Source organism: Neolamprologus multifasciatus, chromosome 6 (genome assembly GCF_963576455.1).
Source record: "Neolamprologus multifasciatus chromosome 6, fNeoMul1.2, whole genome shotgun sequence".
Lineage (NCBI taxonomy): Eukaryota > Metazoa > Chordata > Actinopteri > Cichliformes > Cichlidae > Neolamprologus > Neolamprologus multifasciatus.
This window is the reverse complement of record NC_140444.1, coordinates 19212797-19239028: the sequence shown is the minus strand read 5'-3', so window position 1 is coordinate 19239028 and position 26232 is coordinate 19212797. Positions and strand designations below refer to the sequence as shown.

The window sequence follows — 26232 nt, the reverse complement described above, 5'->3', positions numbered from 1 at the left end:
TTATACTGCCTCGAGCGATTAATAAAAATCGTTACACATTTCCGCATTTCACTGCACTACAGTGAAGATTAATTACCAGTCAAATCTGATTTAAAAATACCCCCCCTCCCTCAAACTGTGTCCGCTTTATATTTTGTAGTTTGAAATTATAATTGTGGCAAGATGTGCATTTTATCTTCATGTGCGTCTCTGGAAAAGAGGAAAAAACACACAAATTAAAACCAAGCAGAATGCAATAGTGTGGTTTCTTCAAAGAGCCCAATAGCAGATAATTGCACATTTTTCTCTCCACGAGCTCACACATTTAGGAAATGTAGTGAATAATCCGCAGCCGTGGCCTTGCATACAGATTCAACTTTTGGGGGTCCATGAAGTGATAAGGATGAGACAGTTCTGTCGGGGATTCAAGAGCTTTCCCCTGCAGGCAAAACACAGAATCCACGTTAGTGTGTGCAGGCCTAATCATCATTAGCCTGGAAAGTGACAACACCAGGCTGCAGTATTAACCAAATCACTCTGTGTGATGTGCAAAGGGGGGGTTCAAAAGATCCCGTTGACTAACTTTTCCCCGCATAAGTGGCCTACAGTCCATTCCAACACGGCATAAATTCATATTTTCCTCATAAAAGTCTGTAATTGATTTATCTGCGGCTGCTTCCCCGCCTGAAGGTCAGAGTAGAGCCTCCTTCTTTGTTTTCTCGCCACCACACAGGAAACATTAATGTTGATGTTTTGATGTTGTGGGCGCGAGCCGAAGGTCAGGGTCGTAGTGTTGCAGCGCGAGGCGACAAGCAGAGCAAAATGGGTCGCTGTCTCGCGCTTTGTTCCTCACTCAATTGTCTCGGGGCTGCGCGTGAACCCTGAGACCCGCAGCTGTCTGGAGGAAAGCAAGAAGAAGTTAGACACCGAGTAAAGAGACACACCCACTGCTTGAATTTCGCTCTTAAATCTTAATTCCTGTTTATGGTCACGATCGGCTGGAACTGGCGGTGAAGTCTTAAGTTAGGACTGTTGTGTGTTTGTCCTTTACAGTAAATTCACTTTCGTTTGTACTGCTGTTTCCACGTTTTTTCGCCTGGAATCAGTCCTCTTTTAAGCATAATTCAATTTGTTTGCTGCATAAGACACCCCTTCGTTCCGGCTTTACCTCATGCCCTCTTATTGGTGAAAATTTTACTGAACACGCTGCTGCCAAACTCTTTTAAAATTGCTCCTTCAAAGTGGCACTTTGGTCTTCAAGTGTCATTATTTACACAGCCTTATGATTAATATCTGTTTGATTTTAAAAGTTGCAAATGTATCAATAAATGTAATAAATGTATTTATAATAATTTATGGGGGGAAGGGGGGCATTTGCGTGTTTGGGCTTGTTGGCGAAAAGCGACAGCAAAACCTGACCGTAATAACACGAAAAGCCTACAAAGGAACACTAAATCAGGAGATCTACATCGTCAGTGTTTCACTAGACACTAAGAAACACAAAGAAAGCGGTGAGTATCAGTATGAGTGGAAATTTTCAGTTGGCAAATCGATTTCTAAATTAAATGTAACGCGCTTACAGGTGTGTGTCTGACAATCAAGACTAAGGACCAGAACTATCCGTTTTGTAACAAACTCTTTTCACGAGATGCACGCAGAGGAAGACTGTACGCTCCAACTGCAGAGCAGTGACGTTAGCTGAAGTTGTAGCTCGACGTATTGCACCTGCTCCAAAGTCTCTGAGTCCGTGCGTAAAGAGCATCCTGCGTAACAGGTGTAGACCGGCAGAGGAGGACAGAAATTGGAGAAACTCCTTTGAGCACTCTTTTGGGAGACACTGAAAGGACACTAAACAGAAATCCACCTGTGAACCAACGTTTTCTTATTTCTAAGTTAAAGGAAAAAAGAAAAAAGCGCACTAGTTTTACGCATGGCGCTGTAATGTTACCTATCAACCTGCATAGCAATCAACCGGGAATGAATCAGAGGTATCAAAGGAAATGAATCTAACATGAAAGGGAGAAAGAGAGAGAGGGAGAGTGGGGTGTGGGCGGGAAAGTTTAGTAAAGTGGAACTTGGTAACAGATGCGAGGGAGGGGGCGCGGCCCTGAAGGGAAGGGTGGCGGTTGTAAGTTGCATGTTATGTATGCAGGGCCGTGCGCGTGCGTCGGAGCGCACGTTAATGTGTGCACGTGAGCGCGTACACCCATTGAATTTGTGTGTGCAAGGAAAAGGACAGGACATGAGCGCACATTGAGAAAGCGGCTCTTTTACTCGGCGTGATCATTTCACGCTTCCCCCCGAAGCCTTTTTTCCACCTAAAGCGTTTAGTTGCAGCTGACTGAGCACTTGCAGGGAGTGCAATAGGGAGCGGAAGGGTCGAATTATTTCAACCTACAAGTCGCCCCAAAAGTAGGGGACAAAAAAAAGGGGGGGGGGGAAGGGGGGAGAGAAGAAAACTGCCCCAGAAAGGGAGAGAGATAGGGAGAGGGTGAGAGAGAGAGAGGAGGAGGAGGAGAGGGAGACGCTGGAAAAAAGTTTTTGATCTTTTCCTTTTTTCTCCCTCCATCGCCTCCCCCTGTTCTAACCGAGTAACATGGACCAGGGGCCCAAGAGTCCTGCGCTGCGGCTGGGAAGAGCAGGTAGGGTCGCACCGTCTCACTCTGGCTACATTTTTGCTCTCATCAAGAGCTAAAACTCATCTGCTTATCTAGTGAACTCGTGCTTTTCTTGCTTTTTAATTTTATTTACGTCAAAACTTTTAAATTGACATTAAAGTTTAGCTTTTTACAAACGTTTCTTTAAAAAAAAAACTTGCTTTAAAGCCGTTCTAAGTTATTAAACTTTTACAAAAACTATAAAAACGTTTTCGGGAGTTGATCTCTGCAATGAAACATTCCGTAAACTTTTGTGCTAACTTTGAGAGTGTAAAATGTGCTTCAGTTGCAATGTTTTCTCTCAAGTTTGTGACTTTTGTGGACAAGTGCAGAAACTTTTAGTCTTCGTGTTGCTGTCTTTTAGAAATTCCTTAGGCTTCATTTATAGAGATAAAGAAGTTAAAAAAAATGTGCCTGAGTGCTGTCGGTTTATAATTTTGCTTCTTTAAAAGATATGTTTTGGTTTTATTTGCTATTTTGTATTTATTATTATTTTCGTCATTTGCTGGCAGAGAAGGAAAAGTGGCTGAAGTTGCTTGGTTTGGGTGGCATTGAGCTTCAGGTCATCTCCACGTGTTGGTCAATCACCTGATGGGGTTAGCTTAGTACCGGGTGGGTGATTAGAACTGAAAGGCAACGTGGATTTGCGCAAGATCGTGGTCCCTGTATATCTCCACGTCTCACAAATGTATGTGTAAAATGCGTCTTGTGAGGGTGGCCATGTGAGATGTTATTTGTTTTTCTAGTTTGTTAAACAGAAGTTGGCGTCTCTGGTCGTTTCAGTCAAATGCAACTCTCTAAAGGATGTGAACTCGACTCTTTCCTTCGTGTCTCCATTATTTTATTCAACAGGTTAATCTCCTATAGGCCTATTCATAAAACAGCAGGGTCTGGTACAGCAATGGATCAGGCCATCGACCTTGTTATGGCACCCAATGGATATCACATCATTTCATATTGCTGCCCGCTGTGTCTGCATTGATAAAACGTCGTTTGTCATTAAGAAACTGTGGGTAGGTGATCAGCCTCTTTGAACGGGCTCCACGCAGCTTTTTTCCTCCAGAAAAGCAACATCTGCTTTCGTGACCCCTCCTTTTGCCTGTTAGAAAGAATATTGAAATGTACGTTCACAGATTTAAGACAGCTGTTGAATAACATTTTTAATAGAGGTTCAGACTGCAGTTAATGCTGTTTTACGCATTCATTTATACTATATTGCGTCAAGGAGGACTTTTGGCACTTTGTCTTGTAATAGAATTTTTTTTTTTATCTTGGGGTCACCCTTCTTTGAAAATTTCTCTACAGATGATGCCACTGCTCTGTAAGACAAGTCAGGGCTCCTCTGCAGTCTTTTGTGGAGTGGGCCTAGCCCCTGATAAACGGTGAAAACGATGGGATTTGTAGCAATTGGATGATAGCCTTTTAGCCACTGAGGAAATCAGAGTTTAAAGGAGGGCCCCTCCCATGCTGATGTGTAAAGTCTTCTGGGCCCGGGGCCTGTACCTACGGCCTCTCCATGTTTCCTCTCACTTTAAGATACGTGCTTGGAGTACAAAGGAGAATCAATGGGGAAGAACGTGAATCTAGAAAAGCTTCTGGTAGTGCGTGAAAGAGCAAGGCTCGATTCTTTCCATTTAGCTTGGCTGTTATTTCTGTGAATTATTATTAAAACAACAACAACAACAACAACAACAACAACAACAACAACAACACGCAAGACATTATCTGTCTTATAAGACATTTTCAACACCCGTATATGATGTTAGCTCCCCTTGGCCTGTTTTCTGTCCACAGTAAAATACAGGTGTATTGAGAGTAATAGGACCCACTCAGTGATATCGTTTCTCTGCGTATATTCTTCTGCGTCATTCTCTACCAGCCTGTTTTCATGCAGGCGCCCCGGAAACCCCGTGAACTGCTCTGCACTACTCTGACCATTCAAGCTTCATCTACAGCATTTGTGTTTTCCAAAAGTCAAAGCTGACACGCCACCGTATAAAAGTTGTTGACCAAAACGCTCACTAAACTGTGCAGAGTACACTATGTGATGCACAACCGATACCATGAAAATGGAAGAGAGAAAGAAGTGAGGCAGGGGAGGGGAGGGAGAAAGACAACCATGACCTCACATGGCGTAGCCTGCTTTAGCTTTGACCTCAAGTGCCCCATCATAGTAGAGGATCTAGGCTGATATACGGCCATGAGGGCTTTCTATTCCACCTGACAGATGACAGACTGGTCTTTACTTGCATTATGAAAGAGCCAAATGATTACAAATAGGACCATCTGATCGGGCCTGTGGGTGGGACAAGTCTCAGTGATTTACCTGCTCGGCACACGGTCGAGTTCCACCCCGGGAAGTCCAAGACGGTTCACTCTCTAGTCCATATATTTTATTTATTAGTTATGACTTTTATATTTTATAAGCAAATGAAAACTTAAGAAGAGATACGGGAGCTTTCTCATTATGTTTACAGTCAGCGGGCGTGTAATAAACGAGCTGGTGGAGTTAACATGCGCTATTAATTTTTCATTGCTTTTTCGTTTTGAGGCTCGGGCGTAAAAAAGCAAAACAGCCGAAGCCTTCTTGGCGGATAGAGGGAAAAAGGGAGAGCAGGAGTGAAAGGGGGGAACTCCTAAATAACAACAGTGGGTTCAATTTGCCTCCAAATGATTATCACAACTCCACCACATTCTTACTAACGTTTAAAAAAGTCTACAAACCCTTCACCCTTCTCCTCCTCTCCTTCTTCCTCCTCCACCACTACCACCCTCCCATCCTCCCGTTTCCAGCAGTGGAGAGGTAATGAAATATGGTAATGGATTTGGATCCCCGGATTAAAGTCGTCCTACCCTGATTGAAGTTTTCTCCAAATTTCAAACCCTAAAGCAACAACAATTTGTATACATGATTGATTGTGTTTGGATTTTTTAATTGCTTATGTATTTAATTTGCAAATCGGAGAGACAAGAGCGACGGCTGTAATTTACTTCTGTGGGGAGAGAAGCGCTCGTGTCTATATCTCAGTAAATAAAAACAGACTGGGTGCAGAAGGAGAACGGATTCAGTGACAGAAATACGTAAAGTATCATATGGCAGGTTTTGTTTTTGAGTCTTTGTTTGGAGACCCCTCCAAGATAGCAAAATAACCTGCTCCGCCAATACAATATATATTACGAATTTAGTAGTTTATATTTATATAGAAAGTAAAATGAGATATTGTCATATTTTAAAACTAGGTTCATTTAGGCCTTTTTTAAACGTCACGAGGCCAGGAGATTTCCCCCCCCACTCTTGGTCCCACTTCAGAGAATTTTCAGTATCAGCGGTCCCCTGCTTTTCGACATTTTGTTCGTCTTGTGGCCTAAATTCAGGCCTGAGGTGTAGGTATCTAAATATCAAAATTAAAAAATATTACTACTACTTCTTTGTGTTTTAATTTTTTTCTATTTTACTGTTAAGAAAAATGCAAGCCAAAAAACAGAATGAGGCTCGTCTGCTGTCTGTCGTGTTTTTCCACGAGGCCTCATAACTGATGAATACTCAGCAAAGAGATGTGAAATATGAATGAGGATTAGCGTGGATGCTGAAAACAGGGTCTGCTTTCAGTGGATTAAAGAACAGAGACGTGGAATCAATGGAGATTCATGAAAACACATTTTGTGTTTTGGATGTCTGGGTTAGTGAAACAGACAAAAAAAATGTTTGATATACAGTAATCCCGTGCTGGGATTATTGTCCTTCCTGTTTTGGGAGATATCTTGGTCCTTCTAGGCCTTCACTGGTCTACTTGGAAGACTTAACTTAAGGTATGTTCATGGTAAAGTTCCTGTAGGCCACGTCTTGTCTTTGTGTGTATGTGTGTACGTGCATGCGCGTGAGGGCGTGTTGCCCAAGGTTGAACGCCCCCTCGTGGTTAGGTCCGCAAACATCCCATACTGAGGAGCCAGTCTAACCAGAAAGCAAAACCCCAAAGCCTCCAAGCTTCCAGTTTTTCAGAAAAATTTCTGAAACAGCTTCAAGATGTGTTATTTTTCATTTTAGGGATAACTTTTTATTTTCTAGTTATGCTGTACTTGAGTTTAAAGGAGCTCTCTGGGCTGATGCGCACTTTAAAATGAGCAGAAGTGCAGATCATGAGAGGAGCAGAGGAAAGACGCTAACAACTGCAAATCAAGAAATCTGCAAATCTAAAAAATTAAATAGACTCAATCATATCACAAACTGACCTTTTCCAGTAACTGTGCATTGCCTTGAGGTACATCGAGCTCGTAGGTCTTTTGAGGATAAGCTTGACAGGTAGGCAGAATAACCTAAAGACTGTTGTGGTTGTTGTTTAGGTCTCCATTGTGACACTGACTTGACAGATTGTAACAAAAGCCGCATGCTTAATGATGCTGTTAGACAGGCAGAAATGACTTGTGCGATTCTGCCTCCGGTTTAAGTGTCTGCGAATGACTGTACAAATATATCTAATCAGAGGGGTTTATGTGTGCATGCGGCACATATGCACCAAAACGATTAAATGTCTAGACACAGGAAGAAGGGAAATAACACTTTTTAATTTGGCTCATGCTTTAGGCTATTTGCTTGGTTAATATTACCGGAGCGAGGCTTCGATATACCCTCTCAAATCAGGTGGGACGAGCGCGTATTGAATCCCCTCTTGTAGTTTGGTGAGTAAACGCGCAGCTCGCCAATTGCTTTTCGTAAAAACCGACATCCGTTTGGATCCGCGATCAATTAGGTAATGATTGGGAATGCATGTTTCATATGTTTTCTCCCGGTTGTTCCCCTAGCTAAAGATTTATAGCATTGTGCTGAAGGAAGAGGGAGGAAACAGAGAAAATATGCAGGGCCAGTTGTTTTCAAAAACACTCTGACTTTGGTAGGCCTGTGCTTACGTGAATATAAAGGTTTTATTTATTTTAGTTGTTTTTTTTTTAAAAAAATTTAAAATTTTTTACTTAAACGCGTTTCCCAGAAAGGCTGTGGGCCTATAAAATCTACTTTTGTCCACTTACAGCTACAGTTACTCATGCAACAGAAAGATGGACACTTGCTATTTAAGTTCTTCAGCATCCCTTTATTTATAAAAGCCTGCTGCAACTAAGCCTCATTTTTAGTAATACTCAATTAATTAGCCATTTAATATTGACATGAATAAATTGAGCGCAAATGGGTATAAAGGCATTAGTTTTTTTTACTTCGTTAATTGAAATTAAACATATGATCATCTACTCCCCGAGCCGGGCGTCCCTTCGCTGAGCCTCACCATTGGCTGACGCGTAAATCTGCGGGGCGTCATTGGTCTACGGGATTCGCTCGAGCCAATCGCCATCCTCCCCCGCCCGATTCTATCTGGGGCTGGCGGTGACGTGTGGCTCGCGCTCACGCTGTGATTGGCCAGATTCCCTGTGAGTGACGGGCAGCTGGCCGGCGCGTGTAGGTTAGGGTTCCAGGGGGTTGGGAGCGCGGGCGCTGTCCGCACGAGACCAGGTCCTGAAACTCGCCGTGCGCCACCGCGGATGCTGGGCGCAGGCAGCTTTCCATTGTATAGTTAAAGAAGCCCGTTTATGTACAGACTTGAATCGCAATCTGTGGCGTTTTTTGTGTTCTGAGCGCGGAGAAAAGTAGATCTTTTTTAAAAAAAAAAAATTTCGGAGAGAACTGTTTTTCTTCTCCGGCGTGAAAGAAATCAAAACTCACATACAAGCCCGCATCTTCGTTTGTGCAGGGTTCCTGGTCAGCAAGGAGGAGGAAGGAGAAAGAGTGACCGGGGGCTGAGAGCTGCCTTTCGTTCCTTCAAACAAGGCAACAGATATCAAGTCATCTTCAGTACCTTCTGTTGAGAAAGAGGGAGAGCGCGTCTCCCCACACACCCTCCTCCTGTGCACTTTTTCTGTATTTTCCTTTTCTTTTTTGGGGGACGTGAACCTTCAAGATGTGAGCACTTATCCGCTGTCTTTCATGGTTTTTTATGTTGATGGGAGATAACCGAGTTTTCACGTAGAAGCAACCGAGGACGATTTATCGCAAGAAGCAATGTGCAAAAAAGAACTTGGGACAAAATACAGCCGCGAGTGGATCTGTAACGAATATTTTTGTCTTTTAAAAGCTCCTTTTAATGTTTGTCTTTTTAAATATTTCTGAACAGACTGAGAGGAGAAAGTTCAGCCTCCGCCGGGTTAGTCTCAGTTCAGGGGTCACGGCCAGCGGACCGAGAAGGAGAGAAAGGAGGGAAGGCTACTTTGTTTATTTTGCGTATTTATTTTTTATTTTTTGGCAAAACTTTTAACATTACCTCAATTTTTTTATGACCCGGGACTGGTGCAACTTGGTGATAATGAGAAGCTGAAGGAATGAAAGCTTACGCCGTCGTCTCCCTCCTCTGGTTTAGGAGACACCAGAATAGACCCGCTGTTGTGTCCCATCCCCATGAGGAGGGGGCCCATCTTTGATTCATATTTTGAGGCCGGTTCTTTCTCCCCCATCCAACTGCAAATCCTTCATTTTCAATGTTTTAATATCGTTGTATTTTATTTTTTAATCAAGAAGAAGAAAAAAGTTCCCTCTTTTAAAGGAAACAGGCGCTTTTCATTCATTGGAGGTCACGGTCTTTCAGTAATATTGGCCGACTGAAGCGAGGAGTCCGGTGGCATTTTTTTTTAAGACTCGTAATAGCTCGCTGGGGCCCTCCAGCCCCATCTTTCCGATGGAGATTCACTGTAAGCACGACCCGTTTGCGGCAATGCACAGTAAGTGTATGCATTTATAATTTCCTTCATCTGCATCTGCCCTGAACTGAACTGTCTCCCAGACCGACAGCTCTGCGTGCATGTGTAATAATAACAGCAAAGAGTAAAAAATAAATAAATAAATAAATAAAATTCATAATTCGAAGAACTGAAATGTCGATTTATTTGTAAGAATATATACAAAAACATGAAAACGTGTTTTTTTGTTTTGTTTTATTTAATTTAAATATGAGCTCCCGATTTCGGAGAACTCAAAAAACAAAACAAAACAAACATTTTAGGCATTTAAAAAAAAAAAAAAAAATACAGAGTAAGTGTGTAATATTGGATTGTTTGAAAGTACTTTACAAATTTGTTGCGCACGCGTATCTTTAGGCTGCTTGTTATTCTTTCTTATTATTATTTGAAAAAAATCAATTATAAGTGACTTTACAATGTGGATATTTTCTCAGTGTTTAAATATGGACAGAAAACATTTACAAATCTTATATCTTATGAAATTATACATTTTTTTGTATTACTTACCTTACCAATTGTTTCTTACAATTTAAAGCTGTATTATTTTTCATAAATGTGCATATTAAAATGTCAAGTAAGTGTAAATCGACATGAGTTTTGGGTAGAATGAGGAGCTGAGGGGATTTGTGAATCGTGTGATGAAATGCAGGTTGCGCACATTGTGTCGGAGTTGATGTTTTGTGGGAGATGGTTTGCTGTGTTTCCCTCTTTTGAAGCGAAGAAGTTCAGGGGTCAGAGAGGGTCAGGGAGAGGGAAAGAGAGAGAATGGGAGAGAGTGGGAGAGAGGGCGAGAGAGAGAGAGAGAGAGAGAGAGAGAGACTGGGGTAACAAAGCATGACTAAAAGCTGAACCTGATCCACAAACAGTAACCGCAGTGTTTCTGCACATAACCAGGTTAGACTGCACTTCACACACACACACACACACACACACACACACACACACACACACACACACACACACACACACACACACACACACACACGGAACCGGGAGATTTTTAGATTTTATGCGAGCACCTACAAAAATAAGCCCTCGTTTTTACCACACAGCAGGACACAGTTTAATGTAGCTCAGTGTCTTGCTTGAGGACACTTCAGCAGGGTAGCTGTATATATATATATATATATATATATATATATATATATATATATATATATATATATATATATATATATGCAGGGGAAAGCTGTGCAGAAGGAGGGGGATCAACTTTTGGTCACTCAGTCGTGACATGGCAGAGCCTGCTTTGTTTTTTCGGTTCATTTTCCCCTCTCCAAAAACGTGCTGCTGCGCACCTCTGCGTATTTATGAAGAAAGAATCAAACAGTGATAATAGCAAAAAGAAAGAAAGTCTTCTGCTAATATTAATCATTCTAAATTTGAGCACAAAATCTCTGCTGTAATTATAAGCAAAATGTCAGATTTATTACAGTGTGCACTGAAACTACTGCAGTGTTTTTATTTAGGGTGTTAGGCAGTAAAGACTGCAGGCTGATGCTCAAAAAGACGTTTAAACTGTTAAATTCGGGTTTTTGTTATTTTTGCAAATTTACATAAACAATGTCACCCCCTAAATCAGCAGGCTGCACGGTGGCAGTACATGTTGTGTTTTCTCTTTACACTCAAAAGTCAAATAAAGCGTCCTACAAGCGTTTCAGCGTGTGGCTAATAGATTATGCGTTATATTGCACTTTAGTCCCGGAGAGAAGCCGTGTTATGTGACTGACATAGTTTCCCACGGTGTGTTGCTCTGTGGGATTTTAAAAAAAAGAAAAGAAAAGAAGAAGGAGAAAAAAAGTGCTGCACACACATATCCAAAAGCTAGAACGAATCACGCTTCCTCTTCCCTGCCGTTTCAGCAAAGCCAATGATCCGCGGTGCTGATGGCAGCGGCGGGGCTAAAGTTATATATGTCAAAGCGCTGAGACGCTTTAAAACGATTACACCTAAAAATGTCAAAGGTAGAGAGAGAGAGGTCGGGAGGAATCGACTGTGACGCGTGGAAATGTTGTTGGGAGAGTTTGGATGTTCGCTCCATGCCAGTGTGGGTGTGCGTGTGTGCGTGCCAACGGGTGTGTATGTGTACTTCACCTCATCAGGAAGTCTGTGAAGCATACGGGCCACAGACTTAAATTTAAAGCAGAGGCAATAACACACGATCCTAAAGTTTCATGTGTTATTGTGGGGGTGTAACAAGTGCGTGTTCATCCCAAAAGCCTTTCCCAAATATTTTATTTGAAAAAAATCGGAGGTTTTTCACCTACACGGCTGACACTTATAATTAATATTATTTTTCTTGTTATTATTTTTGCTTAAAATCTCCTTCCCTACAATCATTTGCCTTACACACTTTTATAACGATGATTGATTACTGAAACGTGAATAGCCCACATATGTGGCTCATAACAAGCCTGAGCACTCACTAACTTTAAAGAGTTATTTCTACCACGAGCAACACCATAAAATAGGGATATTTAAAATATCTATACCAGGTAATTGTGATGGTAATGAGTTGAATTTCATAATCACGCATTGTAATGGTAATAGAGGCATGCTGAATATTAAGTAGGCGAGGCCGTGGCCTACCGTAGAGACTCGCGAGTTATAGCGTAAAGAAAATATAGATCGGACTTTCTAATGCAGAGCTACACTGAGCCGGAACAATAGCAAAGAAATGTGGAAAAAATGGATTAATCTTAATCCGACAGATCGACTCAGACGCCATCGTCATAATCTGTGTCCGCTGCAAATATGAAGTTTACTTTAAATCGTTTAGTTTTGGGGGACTTTTTCCTCTTTGAGTTTCTTTGAGCCTCGATTCTTCCACCAAATATTAATTATCCCTCTGTTCACGTAAAGAAAATACAAAATAGCACTATACGTCCAAAACGCCCGCCTGGCACATCTCACCGATCTATCCACTGTTTGCTCAAGGAAATTTGCTTCATCTGTATTCTCGCAGGCAACTTTCCAAACAGGTTTTCGGCCTAAAGTAATTTCTAGTTGTTTTTTTCCTTCCTTTCTTCCCCCTCTAAGACAGGGAGCGGAGAAAAGAGAGAGGGGACCGGTGGCGTTTTGTCGCGATTTCTCTTTTGCTTTATTTTTGAGTCGTCAGGCCGTGACGGCCCAGATGAGAGATGAGAGAGAGAGCTATGTGGACAGAGGGAAAGAGTGAGAGAGACACTGAGGAATGTGGCTGGAAGAGAGAGGGACAGAGAGCCTAATGGACCTTATTTTCTGGATGGGGGAGCGCGAATATATTCTGCTTTATCTCTGTATTTCCCCCCTCCCGGAAACAGTGAATCAATCAAACGTTTAAGGTGGCGCTAGGTTCTTAAGGCAGCTCCTATAAAGGGTAAATAAATAAAATACAAGAGGGATGCATAATGACCGCTGGTCCCCTGGCAGGGTGAAAATGAAGCTGCTGTCTCTGCCAACACCCCCACACTACCACCACCTCTGGAGACTTCAGAGGTTCAGTAGAAAGATATTTAAAAGCCAAAGCTAGTAATTTGGCAAAATCTTCATTCTGCAACAAAGTCTCCTGAGCTGCTGATTGAATTTCTGTGAGCAAGTGGTTAATTTGCTTGGTCAGAGGGATGAATTACTGGCATCTGTCAGTAAACCCACCCAGCTGTGGGAACATCAGCCCAGGTTTCTTCTGTAATTAGTTTTAAGGACAAGAAAGGAAATCATTTCTTCTACAATTAGGAGAAACGTCTGAGTTCTCTTACTCAGCCTTGCTCTGGGCTAGCACCATTCACCTCTCCAGCCTGATGCCTAAACATGGCACATAACCCTCTGAAATGAGAACTTGTACAGCGTATTCAGAGAATTACGCTACTGAGGCCGATAAACAAATGCTTTTTATAGATTTGCGTTTCTCCCTATCAGTATTTATGGGCTTAGAAAAATAAATTTCAAACACATAATCCACACAGCCTACCCCAAGAATGGTGAGAGTCTGAACGCCTAATACCAACAGTAAATACACAGATAAGTGAATAAATAGTTATCGGGAGGTTTTTGTAGGTCACAAGTCATTCCTCTCCATCTCTTTACAAAGCAAGGCGTATTTCATGCCCTGGCCCAGATAGGAAGGGTGAAAGGAACCATTTCATTTACTCTTATCTGAGGAAGAGGGAGGGAGGGAGAGCGAGGGAGCGTCTTCTCTGCAGATACCTTTGGTCAGGAGGAAGTAGCGCAGTAGGCTTCTATAAACCATTCTAGAAAAAAACGTTCTTTTATTCCTTGAGAGGTTATAGGAAATAATAATAAAGAGAGGAGGAGGAGAAATGCATTTACACATTTAGACAACCTTATAAGGTATTCACAGAATGTAAAAAAAGAGTCAGAGAGCTGACTTTCTCCAGTGGAGGTCAGCTGACTCTTTCTTGCTTTGAGGAAGATCTGAAACTGTACGTGTGTGAGATGTTTCTGCAAATGCTGTACAGGACTGGGCAGTGAGCATTCCCAGTAAAGTCTTATGAATCCACCACAGTAGATCAACAAATTGATCCCTTATTACAAAAACAGTAGGGTCAGGGGTGCACTGTAGGCTCCAGGAGGGTCAACTGACTGCCAGTGAATGACTATGAGCAGGCTCATCTCTTCTACTTAAATTCTGATTATGAATTTTCTGCTAAATACATAAAATCTATTCACATGTTTTACAAAACGTATGGTTGGGAAGTTTACTGGAGGAATTAAGGGTGATAAAGGGGGCTATGATGTTGTTCAAGTTATGTAGCCCACCGGAGCAAATTTGTAAATTGTGATTTTGGATGTTTTAGATAAAACTAGTTCCATTTGACTCGTTACTGTGTATGCTTTCAAGAGCAATGAGTTCACAGTACCCTTTAATATGAAAATAGCCTTTGAAAGCCAGAAATGTCCTTAATGGGAAATAAAACAGAGCACACTGAACAGTTGTGAGGTACAAATTCTTATTTTGGAAAATAAAATAGATAATAAACATCAAGAACTCATGAAGAGCTTATCACGAGGATAAAACACGTTTCTTATTTCAGATGAATGGTCCTCTTCATTGAGCCACTGCTATATCTCAACGTAACATTACTGTATTATTAGCCATCTGAAATATAATGAAAGCACGAAGAAACCTTTTGCATACAGAACATTAAAAAAAACATGGTACCTCACCACTGAATGATTTGCAAATCCACTGTTGTTAATAAAAAGGGGTGAGATTTAACATTTCTTATTCATAGAGTTAGAGCAGACAGGGACCTTTAGTCTCTGTTCTACAGTAAATTTCCTAAAAGCTCTGACATTTTGATGAAGTATGACTCACTAGTGTCTACAGTACATCATTCAAATCTGTGTGAAGTCTTCTGAACTCTGTCCTTCCAGTTTGTTATAAATTTAGGACATCCAAACCCAGGATAGTAACACATCTGATGCTATACGAAGCAAACAGTCTTCAGAAGCTTTGCAGTACTTCCCCCGATGAATCCACTAAACGTGTAGAGCGGAAATATGAAAAATTACAATACATAAGCGCTAATTGGGTGAATGACTTCTTTGATTGAACAGGTTTAAAAGTAAATAACAAATCGATTAAACACAGCTGATGGTAAAGTTCATGCTGCTTGTCTCTGAGCTGTGGCTGAGCCCAGCTCACAGGGTCATATTACTCTGCCTGCGTTTTCCTGTCTTTCATAAAGAGCGATTGCTTTTCAAATTGTGCTCTGCAGCAGACGTCTGCATAATGAGACTTCTTCTATCTGAAAAAAAAAAATAAAGCAGTAAGGAAGCGAGTCGCCGTCCACGTTAGCCATTTGGAAATAGCTTTGTTTGATTTCACAGAATGAGACTCTCCACTCTTCACATTTTTGTATTTATCTCCCCTGTATTGACCTATTTATATTTATGCTGGGGAAAGCTGTGAAAGTGTGTGTGTGTGTGTCTTTCTTTATTTTATGCTGATGGAGAGAAGTTGAGGACAGGGGGACAGGTTCAGGGGACAGCATGGTGTTTTAGGGGGTATCCCTGCTGGGGTAATGTGTTTAAAATCTATTACCCCCACAGCTAGGATTAGTGTGTGTGGGAGAGTGTGTGTCTGTGTGTGTGTTTCCCCTAAAGACGTAATCACTATGGTAATACAAAAGCCAGTGGATTAAATGGTTGAAAAAAAAAAATTATTTCATTTAAACTTCGCCTTTGGAGGGAAACATACACACACACACACACACACACACACACACACACACACACACACACACACATATATATACATATATATATACATATATATATGTATATATATATATATATATATATATATATATATATATATATATATATATATATATATATATATATATATATATGTTTAAGAAACCTGGGGAACCAGTCCTGATCTTTCTTACTGTTTTCTGCTCACATGCAACATTTCTGTTGGTGGATGCTGTGGTTTAATCATTTACCTCAAATTCCAGGATTCTGACCTGGCCCGGCTCACGGGGTCTCACAGCGTGGTGTTTACAAATGTATAAATGTTGTAGTCTGTTTAAGTGCATCTTCTGTGATATGCTGCTAACCTGCTCAAAATGTATTTCCAGTCAGTAGAAGCTTGGATATTTTCTACGGTACTATAGGAAAGCTGAAAGAAACTAGATGGACACAGATCACGTGCAAATATATAAATTACTCTTCTTTGCAGTTTTGCCCTTGTCAGTTGTGGCTGCTGTTTAAATCTGTTTAGGCAACTTTCTAATAGACGGCTGTGGTTTTCTGTGACTTATGGATACAGAAGAAGTTTATTCAATTATGCAAAGGTTCAGCTAGTCTTTTCTTCTATTCTACTTTTGCTGCCTTTCATTCATTTCCTTATACTTTCATCCCTTCATCCCTCAGAGGGAATATTAGCGGTGTCTTTCGCTAAGGGGCCAAGGCAAGGCCTTGGTCAATAATTAATTAAAATCCCTTCATTTACTCAAAATCTTTGCTTAGCCTGCCCCTGGTGAAATTGGGCAAAGTTTGCACTTTGGAATAGTATTATTATGCTGAGCAGGATAAATCACAGGCGGGAGAGAAAACAGATGTATTTGAGATAGTAAATTAACTAAGCTAAGCCAGCTAAGCCAAGGGCCAACAGCTGTGGGACTGCAGCCTAGAAAGTGTTGCTGAAGTAACTATTTCTCAGGCAAACAAATGTAAATGTACAGAAACAAGCTGTTAATGGCACAGATCCAGCATCAATTTACTGAATGAGAAGTGATGGTATTAAAATAAAGCTCATTGAGTGTTTAAGTAGAATGGAAAAGCACTATATACGAACCAATCAATTGACCTTTTCCCAAAATAGAGGAAGTAGACTCTTACTGCTGTGCTGCAGACTAGTGCTGATATGAGGTGTAAAGATAGTCTGAAATGCCCTTAAACAAGCTGGTTTTTGCTGCTACTTTATACAGTGAAGCTGTTAAGTTTTTGTGTTCTTCTGTCTGATATTGTTTTGACCTTTAACTTGAACCAAGTCTTGGTCAGTCTTTGATATGCGAGTATAAGGATAATGGATCAATTTGTATGTTTGATTGTGTTGAAAAAGTTACATCCAAGATCTTTGACTCTTGCCTATCCAACTGTCTGTCATGTATCAAGAATATAATTGGAGGAAATGAGAGGATTTTGTAATTAATTTCCACTGAGTCCTTTTTTTTGGTTGCATATCGAGTTAGATTTCAAGGTTATCTTTGATTTCAGTGCAATTCTTTATGCATTTCTTTCTGTTGTTCCTCACTGGCTTCTTGTCCATCTCAAATTCTCATTCTCTTCTAGGACATGGTGGCGTGAACCAGCTTGGAGGTGTGTTTGTAAATGGCAGACCCCTCCCAGATGTAGTTCGCCAGCGAATAGTAGAACTTGCCCATCAGGGGGTTCGGCCGTGCGACATCTCACGCCAGCTACGAGTCAGCCATGGATGTGTCAGCAAGATACTGGGCAGGTAAGAAGCCGACAAGCACCTACACTCGTGTGTGTTCTGGGGTGATCAAAACACATCAACCCCCTCCTTCAGTACTTTAAAGGATCCCTTTTCACAATAAGTTAACCTTTAAACTATGCAGTGGAAGACCAAGTGTCTTCACCTTTACTTGTTGGATTTATTTGTGTTTTTCTGGTTAGTTTTTTTTTCATCATGTAAAAAGAACACACAGGTGAACCAGCCTGTGTCAGACTGAAGCTCCTGTAAGGTCATACTGACTCCTTTGGTGTAACTTCTGCTGTGTTCTTCAGTTTCCTCCACATGCACAAGCTGCGTTTTCCAAAGTGCCTCCATTTTCACTCTGCTTCTTACTTCTCTCACACGGCTCTCTGCTCTTTTCTTGCTTTTCACCTTCCTCTCCCCTCTCCTTATATCCTGTATTTTTTTTGTCCCCCCCCCCCCCCCCCCCATATTTCTGTGTCTCTCCTCACTCCCCCTTTTCTCTCTCTTTCTGTCTCTCCCTCTGCCTTTTCAAAGCTAAATTCAAGAGTAAATCCCTGTTCGTTCCGTCCCTCAGAGAAGAAAGGGGGACAAAAGGGAAAAGATTCATCACTTTTTGGAATTAGCATCAAAATGAAAGTGGCACCATATTTCTGCACCAAAAAAAGACAGAGGGAGATGGAGAATGGGAGAAAGACATGAACAAGGGACACAATCAAAAGGGAAAAGGCGTGTTAAAGAAGACGAGTGCAGGAAAAAGAAAAACGAATGAGAGACAGAGAGACCATTTGTGAGGACGGAGGGAAAGGATTAGCTACAGCGACCCTCAGCTATATCAAAAAATGTGCTGCTCATTGTTCTCCCATGCCTCTCTTTCTCCGTCTCTCTCTTTCCGTCTTTCTCTCTCTCTCTCTCTCTCTTTCTCTCTCTCTCTCTCTCCCCTTTCCTGGCCGTTCAACTCACTGAAGCGTTACCGTGAGGGGGGAGGAGGGGAGGGGATCGAGGGATGGAAGGAGGGAGGGTTGTTTTATCCTCTCCTCTCTCTCTCTGGTGCCAGCAGAACAAAAACACCAACTCTACCACCCTGTGTGTGTGTGTGTGTGTGTGTGTGTGTGTGTGTGTGTGTGTGTATTGGCTCATCGTTGTGCAGATATCAATAACTCCGCTCGTTTATTCACCAATGATTCAGCTGTGAATAATTTAAATAGTTTTCCATTTGAAAATAGATTGTTTTTCCTTTAGCTGTGTTTATACTCCAGCTGTGAATAGTCAAAAATGTGGAACACACACACGTGTATGTGTTCACACTCACACACCCCCCCCCCCCCCCCACACACACACAGAAAGAAAGACAAGGAAGCGCACATTTACAGGAACTCGCATCTTCACGGAAAGGATTACTCTACCGTACAGTGGAGAGAGAGAGAGGGAGAGAGAAGAGCAGCAGCAGGTTTAAGACTGACTGACAGCTTGCATCCACACACAGCATCCCCCCTTTTTTCTGCAAGCTGTGTAGCGCATTTGCTGTCCTCCCACCCCCTGTCCCCCCATGCCCCTTCTGCATGCAAATACATTCATGACATAGCCATGGTGGACATGAAACGGTTGTGTGAGTGCGCCCCGTGTGCACATGTGTGTGTGTCAGTGCCATCCTCTTCCTGCATCTGCGTAATAACATGAAATTGCTTAAGAGAACAGAAGCCGATCGCGGGACGAGTCAGGCCCTAAAAATGTTGTGTGACAGGTGTTTGAGCTTATTGCATTTAGCCTTTCAGCTGACTCTGACATCTGCAGCGAAATCGGCAACATTATGTAACTGGTAGTGAGGGTTTTAGCACGCCTTGATTTAACAAGGTGTATCCCAACGAGAGCAGTCTCTGTTTGCGAGAAGGAGCTGAGCAAATCAGTCAAAGATACAAAATAAAACAGAAATAAAGAAAACTAAACAAAAGAATCAAATATACAGAAAGATTCCCTAGAATTTGCAGTATATTTGACCAGCATTATCTGACCGGTGTGACCGTTTTCTCAGCTGAATAAATACAAAGTCTTTGATACAAACTCTATCCACACACAGATTATAAATACACAGTGCAATCATTAAATCTTCAAGGTGCTTTCAAGAGGAAATATTTCCACGGTAATATTTTGATTTAATACAGAACCTTTTTGGATTTTAAGCCTATATAACAGACACATCTGGACCTCATCTGGGGTACTTTCCACAGCTGCTGGGCAGGTACATCCCTGGAAAGTATTTATTATGTGGCCAAAAATATCCCAAAAGTTATGACACAACTGGCATCAGGCTCATTTTAAGGAGAACTGTGACTGAATTCACATATGGGCAGATATGAGCCACCTTTGGGCCAAACATTCATTGCATTCTGAGCAATGCAATATTCATAAGTCCATGCAGCGCATGAGCACTGAAGCTGTTTTTGCGATCTTCCCTGTTTTATGCGATGTGATTCCTCGCCACATTCAAAAGATCAGCCCAAATCAACACGGAGTTTCAATTGTCAGAATTACCCAAATAAAAAGTTCTGTTTGAAATTCAAATTAAATTAAAGAAAAAGATGCAGCTGATGGAGGATTAGCAAATAATCACACCCATTTCATAGCTCAAATTAAGCAAGAATCACAAGTGATCAAAAATTTGGACACTAAGAAGATTTACAGGCCACAAAAACTATTTTAATTGACATGGCAACATGACAGACTGTGGGGGTGGGGGGGGGGAGAGTAGTGTGTCGTGAGTGGAAAAAAGACCTTAGACAGGAGGAGCATGTCCGATGTTTGGTGTGTAATCCAGAAATAAGTCCTGACCACAGGAGGGAAGGTCATTCCTCTGTTGGAGAGCTTGAAGGGAAAATAGCTGAGTCCAAGTGGAGCAATGTTCAAACCACCACCAAGAGAGGTGAAGTAAAGGGGCAGTAAAGCAGAAAGCTGCTTTATGTTATATCTGGGTTCTTTGGAGTCTAGATTCCCCTTCTGCTCGATTTAGCAGTGAAACAGAACTCTGAATAATTATTTCAGCATTTTTGATGCTGTCACAGAAATGACCTGGCCACTTTTCAGCTTCAATAGGTGAAAGAAGAGGAGTTAAAGGATAAGGACACCGATATGAGAAATTTATTTTTAAAAAATCCTTCACATTTGTATCTTATTCCTCTCTGCCACTGACCTACATTGTTGTCCATTCGCTGTTAAAAACACAGGGAAAAAAAGCTACACTGTTGGGCTCTGTGTTGGTTTATTCACTGTCCTCGTGCTGTGAAGAGCCTCGAGATCTGACTCCACACCTGTTGATGTATATTTGAGAAAATGAGGAAAGTATAGAAGAGCACCAACCTCATGCTTTTAGAAAAATGCATGTTCAGATTCTTATTTGGATGGAAACATTTTTCCACAGTTGCCTATAATCATGAAATATTTTCAGATGTGGCGGCACAATCGTGATTAAGTACTTTAACCCAACTAAACTCGGCCTTGTTTCTCTTTTATGTTTTTTTAATTAAAGTTTTTTTTTCAGCTTTGGATTTGGTACATTTTAATAAGGAGCTGTATGCATAAAAAATAAAATAACTAAAAACAGAATTTACAGATTTCATATTCCATGTGATTTTATTAACTTGTTCCTCCCCGTATGATCAATGCAAGTGTCTTTTAATTGGCAGGTACTATGAAACGGGCAGTATCCGCCCTGGGGTAATTGGGGGATCCAAACCAAAGGTTGCTACACCAAAAGTGGTCGACAAAATCGCCGATTACAAACGCCAAAACCCCACCATGTTTGCCTGGGAGATCCGGGACAGGCTCCTAGCAGAGAGAGTTTGTGACAACGACAGTGTTCCCAGCGTCAGCTCCATTAACAGGTACGACGGTCTGTATGCTTTGTGTATGTTTGTTTGAGTTTGGGCGTATAGCAACAGGTACAGCCTAGTGGTAGAGCTCAGAGCAATATAATACTATGTGTTTTATGTGTGTGTGTGCCTGTGTGTGAGTCTGGGAGTGGAAAAGAGAATAGTAAAGAGGCCCCAGTCTCCATATGTATGAAGTGGCTGCAGCTCAGTGGTTCAACACGATGGTACAATGACAACCCTTTCCCCTGAGCATAGAAGCAGAGAGAGAGAGGGAGGGATGGTGAAATAAGAGAGAGAAGGAGTGAGCAAAAGAGGCAGACAAAAGGGAAGGAAGGTGTGTGGGGGTAAGGAAAGAAACAGACACAAAAGGAAAGGAAAGAAAGGAAAAGGGAGAAAAGGAAATGAGAGGAGAGGAAAAAAGGGGAGGAAAGGAAGAAAAAGGAAAGGAAAGAGGAAGAAAAGGCTTGCATGAGCAGCCAAGCAGGAAGTGTGAGGCCCCTCTGCCATGTCAGCCTGCCTCAGCCACTTCACACACACACACACACAGACACACACACGCACAGACACATATACACAGTTTTGCTCCCACGATGGTCATGTTCTCTCTGTCACTCAGGATCTCTCTCACGCACACTCACACAAACCACTTCACACACACTAATATCCCCTCTCTCCTCCTGCAGGATCATCCGGACTAAGGTTCAGCAGCAGCCTGGTCAAACGGGCTCAGTGTCGGCTCACAACCTAGGTAGGTTGCTGTTCAAAAATCCTGTTTCCAGCCATCAAAGCCAATTTTTTTTTTTTTTAACAAAAGAAGTGTTTTTGTGTAAATCTCTCCGGAGAGGATCCTCTGTGCTGAACAAGAAAACAGAGTTTCTGGACCTGTGTGAAGACAGTATACGATGCTATGTGCCACAAAGTTCCAAATCTACATTGCATCCTTACAGTCAGCTTTAGATTGTCATTCTCCATGTAAGAAGTATGTTTAGGGTTTGTTTCTTTTTTACCAGAGTTTTGTGTGATGGTCAGGTTCATTTTGCCTTTTTGGGCCAACCGAGAGCTGACTGAAGAACGAGTAAGGTAGGGTACGATCAAACAAAGGTGACCGGCTGGATATAAAATAATAGTTACATATTAAGCTTTCATATTCTTGGCCCATCCGCTATGACGTCTTTAACCGAAAGCACACTGGTAACATTATTACAGTAGTGTACAATGTAACTATTAAGACGTACAATAGTCCCAATAACAACAATCAAAGAGATCCACGGCGTGAAACCATATCATCCTAAATATAGCTGTTTAATAAATAAGTCAACAAAAATGCTCAAGTCATTGTAATATCAAAGCATTAGAGATCTTTATCAGTTCCTTCTCAAATGGGTACTAGATTAGTAACACTGGCAAGCACTGCTCTTTGATTATTGGAGGTTATGACTGGAAATTGATTATTTACAATGATATTCAAATTCAAAGGGAGGATGCACCTGGTGAGGCACACTCTCACGGGCTAGAAAAGATCATATTTACGGTTTCTCAGTTACATCACCAAATTAAAAAAAATTGATCGATAAACACATTATAACAAGTCCAGTACTATTACTTATCTAGGTTAATGGACTTCTTGTGACCTATGCACCAAACTTTACACTATGCATATTCATAAACACATTTTTTTTTCATCCATATTGCTACAAGCAGTGATTGGTGGGGAAGGATACACAGTTTTCTGCCCCCTTTGTCAGATTAATTAAGCTGTGTTTTGTTTGAGCAACATAGTAGTTTGAAAATAAGTTTGAGTATATTAGCAACAGGTAAACTTTTAGTTTAGAGTTAAAATTATGTTAAGTGCAGCTGGATGAGATCCAAAACCTGACAAATATTAAAGGACTTATCGGACGGTTCTCATTATATATTTTTAATAAAGGACCCGTAACCTTTGTCAGTATACAGTTAATTATCCTGTTAGACACTGAAAGACTATATCTGTGGCATCTATGGCTTGAACATTATTTCCTTTTATTCGATGAATATCGCAGCGTACACACAGATACGATAGCCTTTCTCTCTCTTTCTCACTTTGCCCTGCAGTGGATTGTGTTTCAGAGTCTCTCATATCTTCATAATCGCACATTGTCTATTAATCTAAATTAATTTCACACACACTGCTCCCTGACTCCTGCCTTTTACTCACATTTAAGCGACACACACACACACACACACACACCCTAGATGCAGTGAGACGCACATGCACACGCTTACAGATTACACAGATAAATGGGTCCCACTCCCAGGCGGAAAATTGAACATTTGGATTTGCAGAATAAAAGCGTTACGTTCTGATAAAAAAAAAGAGTGAAAAGAAAGAGAAAGGAAAATCAGATAATTGAAGTGCTAAATCAAGTGATGGGAAAAGGAGGGATATGCATTCATTATACTCTCCTTGTCGTTAGCGAAAGAGTAACGGATTGAAGGGACTTTGATCCTCTGGTTTACCTGCCTTTTTTTTACCCCCTCCTTCTTCTTTATTGCCATTTCAGTCTTGTCTTTCTCTGTTTGGGGGGTCTGCTGGGAGAGGGGATTAGTATGTCTGTCTCCACACCTTTCTGTCCCTCCTGGGATACCATACTGTCACTCAGCCCCACGTCCGCTTACAGGGGTACAGATAAGGGACCAAGAAGTGAGCGACTGTATGTTTAAGCCTGTGCCTGCGTGTCAGGAGGTTGCAGGATGCGTGTGTGTGTGTGTGCGTGTTACTGAAGCGGTGACAAGTATGTCGCTGTGTCACCCGGCAAAGAACTTGTCTCCTCCAGGGGGAAGATTAAAGGAAGAGACAACAAAGAGCAAAACACTAACAGAGGCTGGTCTTTTTGTGTCTTTTCCTTTAGTTTCAATTTAGCCGATACAACCGAGTGAAATTTAGAGAGATAAAATGGACTTTTATTGATTTTTTAAAAAAGAAGAATAATTAAGATTTACATTGTGTGGCAATCATGCTGAGGTTTATGCCACAAATATATGAATAAGGACACTTGATTGTTGTGAAAAGCATCTGCACACACAGACACACAGAAGAATTTCTCAGAAAGAGCTTTGTGCACAAAAACTATAGCTTACTGTTTATTTTCAATTAAATATTTGTGCTTTCAAATGAGATCCAAAGACATATGCAAATATATTGGATTCAGTTCATTTTGGTGAGTGTTTATAGAGTTTTGTGACACAGTACATTAAAATATGCAGTCTGTGATATTTCAGAAATTCATAAAACACTTTGCTGTCTTCTTTTTCTTATCCTTTTATCTGAGATGTGATCATAAAGTAAAACCATGAACATTTTAAAAAATACACTCTTTTCTTTATAGTAGAACAAGCTACACTCACTTTGCAGTTCTTTATGTTTTATTTTCTGTATTTTTTTATTGAAAGCAAATGTTTCAGTGAGTTAAAGAGTCACTTAAGGCCTTATGCCTTTTTAATAAAATCATACAGCTTACAAGAGTAAGTGTCCACATAACACAGTAAATGTGTTGTGCTTTCCCCCCATTTTATTTTACAATACGACTCTGAGATTAAGTAATTCCTCATTTCAGTCATCTGTTTTTTGGGTGTTCTTTTGCTTTCTCAGTATATCCTTTAAAGTGTTGGCATTGTCATGTGATCTGTCTGCAGCAACATCCGTGCCAGCCACACAGGTCTCAGCAGTGACCAGCGACTCGGCCGGCTCCTCGTACTCCATCAGCGGCATTCTGGGTATCAGCTCAGCTGCTGATGTAGGCAAGAGGAAGAGGGATGAAGGTGAGCAAACAGTTATGCTTTGTATATGTCCCACTTTGTTAATTTTTCCTGGTGGATGCACAAGGCACACGAGAATCTAACACACGAGCAACAGCAACGGGACATGTGAATAAAACATCTTCATTGAGGAACGCAGATTTATTTACTAACAGTGTTTCATGGGATAGCAACCCGAGAGGCCAGCTTATGCACGCACTATCGATCATATACTTCTGTCATACTTGATCAATGTTGCATGCTAATGTATATGCGAGCTTGTGTATGTGCTCATAGGTAATGGATGTATATAGTTGTGTACGCTGATATGCCTCCACGTGTTTGCCTGATTGTGTGTGTGTGTGTGTGTGTGTGTGGGGGGGGTGTCAGTGGCATTAAAAAGCCATCACACAGACGGTCTCCTACGGTAAATGAGACGGGACCAGATGTCGGAGCGAGAGGGGGTGACAGAATGCCACTGGGGGCTATTTCGCTCTCTCTCTCCCTGACACACACACACACACACACACACACACACACACACACACAGATACAGTGTGGGATCCTTTTTCCCACTGCTGATGAATTTTCAGTACACTCCAGCAGGTTCCAGGTGAATCCCAGGTGCACCTTGATATGCTCGGATTCAGCCCACTTAACCATCAGTAGAGTACAAAGACTTTAGACCCAACGCAGACATAGAGACATACACACATATATCATTGATGCACTGGATCAAAGTTTGACTTGCTATGTGAACAGTTTGTCCATTGATAAATGAGGTTTTAGCTCAATCAAAAATAACAACAAATTGCACTCTCATCCTGTTCAGTGATCATTCGCTGGTTGGCTTTTCCCCCGTCTTTCTGTTGCAACTGCATAAAACGTCAAAATATGTTACAAAGTTAAGGTTGAGGTAGAAGATTTGGTGTATCCATAAAAGCAAAATGTGACATAGTTTTCTAAAAACAGGTTTAAACACCCGGTGAAGCTTGAGACACACTCTAGACTTTAAAAACTGGGGCAGACAAAGAACCTACACGATGAGGAAACTGCCTTTTCTCACATTAACACTTGAAACAAATGTAAAATGGCAATTTTCCCTCACATTTTCCACATTTCGTATTCATTAAGTTATCTCGCATGCACACCTTGACTTACCTTGATGTGCATGTATGATATCTGCGCAACAGAACTGAAGAGAAACGAATCAAATTCAAATGTTTTAGAT

The 26232-nt window shown here is 41.3% G+C and overlaps 1 protein-coding gene across 4 annotated transcripts in view; it reads left to right on the top strand.

Annotated features, from left to right (window-relative positions):
* The first annotated feature begins 1854 nt into the window (after positions 1–1854).
* pax5 (paired box 5) overlaps positions 1855–26232 on the top strand; it is a 54513-nt gene continuing 30135 nt past the window's right edge. Inside the window, exons 1-5 of one of the 4 annotated variants that reach the window (XM_085163067.1) lie at positions 1855–9395; positions 17217–17382; positions 21042–21239; positions 21911–21975; positions 24900–25025. In XM_085163067.1, the coding sequence (XP_085019193.1) occupies positions 9353–9395; positions 17217–17382; positions 21042–21239; positions 21911–21975; positions 24900–25025 (598 nt within the window). In that variant the 5' untranslated portion in view covers positions 1855–9352. The remainder of the gene's footprint in view (positions 9396–17216; positions 17383–21041; positions 21240–21910; positions 21976–24899; positions 25026–26232) is intronic. The other 3 variants (XM_085163070.1, XM_085163066.1, XM_085163068.1) reach the window with 3 other exon arrangements.